Source organism: Hemitrygon akajei, chromosome 21, assembly GCF_048418815.1.
Source record: "Hemitrygon akajei chromosome 21, sHemAka1.3, whole genome shotgun sequence".
NCBI lineage: Eukaryota > Metazoa > Chordata > Chondrichthyes > Myliobatiformes > Dasyatidae > Hemitrygon > Hemitrygon akajei.
The window spans coordinates 58,626,544-58,633,442 of NC_133144.1; the positions used below are offsets into that span (position 1 = coordinate 58,626,544).

General features: G+C 48.0%; 1 protein-coding gene across 1 annotated transcript; it reads right to left on the bottom strand.

Annotated features, from left to right (window-relative positions):
* Positions 1 to 5,119: 5,119 nt before the first annotated feature.
* Positions 5,120 to 6,899, bottom strand: LOC140714344 (growth arrest-specific protein 1). The gene has a single exon (XM_073025521.1). The coding sequence runs from the start codon at positions 6,318 to 6,320 to the stop codon at positions 5,553 to 5,555; it is 768 nt and encodes a 255-aa protein (XP_072881622.1). The 5' UTR covers positions 6,321 to 6,899; the 3' UTR covers positions 5,120 to 5,552.

Below are 6,899 nucleotides of genomic sequence, written 5' to 3' on the forward strand. Positions count from 1 at the left end.
TGGTTATTAACGGCCTGAGGTTGAATGCAGCCTACAGCGAGAAGTGAAGACTCGGTAATTCTTCATGAATGGGCGCGGATCAATCGGGGAAGTGGATGTTTGAGGTCAGCGCTAAAACCCAAGGCCACAGCCAGCTGTTTTCGCCAATGATGCGTCGTTAGTGGTCCGTCAGAAACAAATTTTAAAGTAAAATGTCAAAATTTCCAACTGAGCCGAGCACCAAATTCAAAGGCGGAATGTATAGAAGAAATCACTACTTCTGATCCCCGAAATCCTCGTAAGACATCAGCAAAATTGGAAGGTATTTATTTAATTAGGAACTTTTATTTCGAGTGTACTCAACCCGCCACCTCCTTACCATCAAACCTCTTTTTGAAGGAAATGGCAATAATCCGGTGTGCGCCAATGTAAATCTAACCCAATGTGAAAAGCCTCGGGCCGGAGCTTTCTAACTGTGGGTAATGGTGTCGTTTTATAACTCTCCTGCAATTACACAGAGCAATAAAAGCGCGCGAAACCCTCCAGGTTGCGAATGAACGTTGTGTGCACCAGCGGGACTTAAAACATTTTATATGAATGCAAGGAGTCGAACGAAAACCAGAGTACATGCGTGAGACCGAGGCAGCGGAAGGTAATTGCAAACAGATTGTTCCTGGAATAGAATTCCATGGGGACACAAAGACTGCCGTCCTTTGCAGGGCCTCTGTGTTTAAACCATCCTTCCACCTTATTCCTCGCTGCAGTTCTACTCTGTATTGCGACATCCTGTATATTAATGACTCATACTGTATATAGATATTTTGCAAGACGTAATGGCGCGTCAGAATTTTTTTTAAATCCCATATTAAAGCTCTTGATGAAAACCCTGAGGTGATGTAGCTGTGTCCTGTTTTCTACCGAGAAACACGTGAGATTCTGCAGACGCTGGAAACCCAGAGTAACTAACACACACACACACACACACACACACACACACACACACACACACACACACACACACACACACACACACACACACACACACACACACACACACACACACACACACACACACACTGCTGGAGGAACTCACAGGGCCAGGCACCAAATATGGAAATGACACCTTGCATCATTTCTCTGCGGTGTGAGAGTAGGTGGACAGGGCAGCAATTAAATTTTATAACACCAGCGAAACACCACCATGTTCAGGGACAGTTATCCCACAACCATCAGGCTCCTGAACCGACGTGGATAACTCCTCTGAACCACGACCTACAGATTCACTTTCATGGACCCCTTTACAACTCATTTTCTCCGTATTTTTTATTCGCACAGTTGTCTTCTTTTGCACACTGGTTGTTCGTCAGTCTTTGTGTGTTTATGCATAGCTTTTCATAAATGTTATTTTTTTCCCAGTAAGTGCCTTCAAAATGAATCCCAGGATATTACTTTGATAATAATTTTATTTCGAACTTTGGAGAAGAGTAAAGAGCCGACGTTTCGGGCTGAGGCCTTTCATTCGTCCCGAAGTTTCGTCTCGGTCCGAAACGTCGACTCTATCCTCTGTGCAGATGCTGCCTGACCTGCTGAGTTCCTCCAGCATTTTGTCTGTGTGCTATTCTACTGAAGGGGCTTCTTCCACCCCAACAACTTTCCGTTTATCCTGTCTGTCTCCGCCCTCTGTCCCCAAACCCTCCTCGTAACCCTGCGCTCTCGCTTTCAGATTGTTTATGTAACTTGGAGCAACTTCTGTAGACACAGTCGCGCAGGCAAAGGCCGCTGGCTCTCAAATATATCCAGATGGTGCCACACTCCCAGAATAAACTCTCCCTTCCCCGTTCAATAAACAGCATCGCCCTGCAACACGTTCTCCACCTTCCACACTGCTTACACCAGCAGTGTTTATTTGACTATTCCTTTAATGAACCATCAAAATAATTACCAGACCGAATTAGAAACCCGTGAAGGTAACTTTCGATAGGAGAATGGAGATTTTCTTCAAGCAAAGCAGTTGAAATGTTCACAGAAGATCCTTTAAAAATAATGTTTATTCAGCCGTTAGAGTCAAGAAATTCCGTGACGCCGCTCTTTCCCCCCATCCCAGAGTGTTTTCTAGTCGATCTTTGAAATGTGGTCACGGTTACGATGCGGGAACTGCAATAGGCAAACTCCTGCACAGAAAGATCTCACAAGGTGATAATGACCCGGTAGACACAAGAAACTCTGCAGATGCTGCAAATCCAGAGTAATATACACACAATACTGGTAACTCTGTGTGTTATCAGGATTTGATCATCTGTACAATAACAATAACTATTGGGGGATTTTAATGTTGTCCTTGCTCTTTCTGAATATAGTATTTATCTTAGTCTTTGCTGCTGAAAGTCCTCCAGTTGACGCCTCTCGTCCCAGAAGCGACAGCTTCGACAATGCAACACCCTCTCTGTGCTGTATCAGAGTAGCGACTTGTTTTTTTAAACTCAAGTCCCTGTAGTGTATCTTAAACTCGGCACTTTCTAACTCGAGTTCAGCCATTGGGTTGTTGAATCAACCGTCACAACCCTAATCACTAGAGTCTTGCATCAGTTTGATCACTTTGCACTAACGTGGACTTTTTGTTCTAATCATATACTGTATTATAAAAAATCATTTATGTTTTTCTTTTGAATGTTGCTTAGATGATGTTACGTGCCAGTGATGCTGTAGCGACTGAGCGAATCAATCACCTCCCCCCCCCCATGCCCTCTCTCCCATGGTCCACTCTCTTCTCTTATTGGATTGCTTCTTCTTTTTTGCCCTATACCACTAGCACCTTTCACATCTCACCTTCCCCCTCACCTGATCTCACCTATCATCTGCTAGCTTATACTCCACCCCTTCGCCCCACCTTCTTACTCTGGCTTCTTTCTCTTTCCTGTCCAGTCCTGATGAAGGGTCTCGGTCCGAAACGGCGAATGGTTTTTTTTTTACCCTTCGTATATGCTGCCTGACCAGCTGATTTCCTCCAACATTTTGTGTATTTTGTTCCAGTTTCCATTGCCGCTGTGCAAACATGTGATAGTAAACTCGACTTTGACTTTAATCTTTGAGAGACCTGGGTCTATCCACGAAGCAACAGAAGAAGGAAGTAGTGGTGCGGAGCCTGGGCCTGTCCAATAGCATCAAGAGGACAGTGTTAAAAGAGTTTGAGGAAGTCGAAGGCCATTGGTATTGCTGGAAATTCAGCAGGCCAGGCAACATCTGTGGGAAGAGTTGGAACATTAGTTGTTTCTCTACACAACTGTTTGGCTTTTCCGCCATATTCTGCTTGATTGCGGATCATTGGTTTTGTTTTAATTTCTAGTTGTATTACAGTTATCAGTATGGTGGGTGGGGGCAATTGTCACTCTGGAGGAAGGGCGTAAAACACTAGAGGGCTTTAATGCTAAAATTTAAACAGAGCCAAAATAAATGCAGGCTAATCGGGCTGGAGCAGTGAGAGCACAGCGGAGACAGAGTCAGTTTGGCACGACTCTTCCTTAGAGGGAAGGGCTCATATTGACAGCTCTGGTGGTGCCTGTACGGGACTGTGGATGGTAAGGTGGACGGGGATAAGGGTCCTTGAAACTCGGGGAATATGTGCCAATGACGTGGATGAGAGTTCAACCTCGAAAGTGCAGACAAAATGTTTAGTCCTGGAGTGGGCTGGTCTGGTCAAGGATGGAACTGGTGACGTGGGATTGGGAGGACTTGCATTGATGTCCCATCCGGGAAACCCAGCGCAAAGTGCTGCGGGAACTCAGCAGATCGGGCAGCATATACGGAGGGGGATAAAGAGTTGTGGTGGACTGTTTATTTCTCTGGGAAGTTGCTGCCTGGCCTGCCAAGTTCAGATGGGCATTTCGCAAAGTCGCCATTGCAGAGCTTCATTTGGCACCATGGTTGGCACAGACATGGTGGGCCGAAGGGCCTGCTCCTGTGCTGTACTGTGGTCCATGCCAGGCGGGCACAGCAGGAGCCCATATGGAACTATGTGATAACGCAACAGGGTAAGAGCAAAGAGGATGGGGCTTGTCTTGCTGCCCACGCTTTGTCAAGTACCCTGTTTGTTCTGTTGAGCATTGTGGGTCGGTTGGTCCGCTCCAGCGCATCTGCCGGTGTTTGTTAACGGAAACGACCGTTTCATTCAATGTTTCCACATATTCACCGGAATCTGAAGTTCTCTTACCAACTGATTTTAGTAAAGGAATGAAAAATTGTGCACGTTAACTGCTGTTTGGAGCATTTGACTACATATTAAAACTCAAATCAGTGATGTTGTTTTTGGATAATTACAGGCGGAACACCACGGGGGTAAAAATAACCCTGCTTCACCGTCACAGCCCCCGTTGCAGCTTTGTTGGTGAGGCTATGGGAAGTCAGTCTAACAAAAGTATCCGGAGCGGGACTTTCTGATGCACGGAATCGACTGCAGGTGCTGGTACCCGGAACAACAAAATATCTGCAGGAGGTATTCAGCAGATCGAACAGCATCTGTGGGAGTGCGGGAATTGTCAACGCTTTCAGGTCAAAACTCTATCGGGACTAGTTTTGACCCGAAAGGTCGACAATTCCTTCACGAGGGCGAGGAGACACCCCGGGTCGAGCAGCGTCTACGGAGGGAAATGGGCAAAATGACGTTCCAGGTTGAGATCCTTCATCCGGACTGGAAAGAAAGGGGGAGGTAACCTGTATTTTAAAAAAGGCTGATGGCAGGGGTGGAGTGAGTTGTCAGCTGGTCACCCCCCTTTTTCTTTCCTGTCCAAATGAAAGGTCTGGACCTACAGATGTTGTGTCAACCGCTGTTTCCCCAGCGCTTCTCGTTTCGCACCAGATTCCAGCATCTGCAGTCTCCACCACCCCTACCCCCTTCCAAACACTCAGAGATGATGCTCGACCCAGTGAATGCCAGCAATTGCGAGATCTGATGTGAAAAGTAGGGAATGAGATGGGGCACCGATTCTCGCAGTGAGAGGCAGTGCACTGCCGAGACGGAAGGCCGGGCGTGCGGCTTGATAACGGGACAATGGAGTGGAATGTGTCGGCGGGGGTGGGAGAGTATCTGATAGCCCGCGCGGACAGCGGCGAGGTGGGGAGAAAAAGAAGCAAAATGCAAAACCAATACGAAACCGTTACCCGGATTTATTTCCAAAATGCATTAGCTGTAAAACCATAAATAGAGGCAAAATGTGTACCATCCTTTATACAAAAAAAATCGTACAAATCTACAAGCTTTCCTCACCGTGGGTCCCACCTCAAAATCCACGTTTTAAAATCAACTTGAACCAACTGGACACGAAATTCCGGGGTTTTTTTTGTTAGGTTTTGACTCGAGCCAAATCCCAGGGTCGATGTGAAGCCGACTTATATTGCTTTAAAAAAAAATCGGTCGGCGAGTGAGGCCGAAATGGTAAATAATTAGATCTCACTCGTTCTTGTCAGCCTCGGCCGCTGCTTTGTAAACAATGAATTGCCGTGAGTGCGTGCGGAGAGAGAAGAGAGCAGAGATTGGAAACAAAACAAACAAACCTGCAAATAATTGTTTGCACAAAGTATTATAGAAACCACAAGCCCGGGAGCACGACGAGGAGCAGAGAGCAGCACGTGTGCGCCGCGGAGAGGTTGGGCGCCGGGTCAGTTTGTTGAGGCTTCAGGTCCGTTCTGTTTATTTCATAATCGTCATATTCATAATTCTCATCGGAGTCCGGCGTGGCCGTCAAAAGCGAGTGGCCGTTGATGGAACAGAACTTCTGGATGTTCTCCTTAACCACTTCACAGAAAGGTCTCTCCACCCCGTCGCAGACGCAGGTGTTGAGTAGAATTCCGTTGGGAATGGAGAGGAGGTACTCGATGGTATTCCTGCACACCGGCGTGCACCTCCTCCCGTTGAACAGCTGCCCGCAGTTGGACAGGTAGTCCTTCATGGCGCCGTGACACACCGACTCCTCTTCGCAACGCTGCCTGGCTTTGGTGCAGCCCAGATCCGACTCGCCCCTGTACCTTCTCGGCATGCAAGGCTCGATCGCCCGCTTGGCCCGCCTGCACTGCAGGTCCTGGTCGCAATCACAGTTCTCCAGGTCCGGCCCGTTCTGGGTCTGGTTGAGTTTGACCAGGGCGCCGATGCAGTGACTGGGGCAATGCCTCCTCAAGCCCTTCAGGAAGGGTTCGCAGGCCGCGCTGTACTGGCTGTAAGCCCATTTGCAGTCCTTCTCCTGTTGACAACGGAGCAGAGCTTCCCAGCACACGGGCTGGGCCCCGGCCACCGACCTAAAGCAAGCCAGTATCGCCAACGAGTACCAACTTAGTCTGACTGTCCGGTGCATTCTTCAGGGAAGGGACCATCCGCACCCTCGTTTAAAGCGACCGGATTGAACGCATCCTGCAAAGGGGCTCCCAATCGGCCGGTTCTCTGGCTTTGCAAAGACCCCTCGCAGTTGCATAACAGCGAGATTGGTGCACGGGTTAAAAAATATCTCTCCCCCCCCCTCTCTCGCTCCCCTCTTCAATTCCCGGCGGTGTTAGTGATGAAGCGAGAAGAGGGGGGCGAAAAGACGCCGCATTTAAAGTTTTCTCCAAATTGTGCACTAGGTGGATCCTGCATACGAGTCTTCCAGTTGAAGTCAATATCTTCCCTTTGTTCTGAAGGCTCCGAATCCCAACATACAGCTGGGAACAGAGATTTGCCGCGGTTTTTATGAGATGCAAAGGGTTTCTCACAGCCCTTCTCCTTCTCCCCTTCTTTCTAAAGTACCAACTGTTCCACTTCACGCTTGATTTAACTTTCTTTTTCTGCCAAAAAAGGCTCAACTCGCCGAGACTCTCGCCCTCCCTCCCCAAACAGGGGTGATGGGAGAGAGAGAGAGAGTTAAGACTTAGAGAGAGAGAGAGAGAAAGAATCTTAG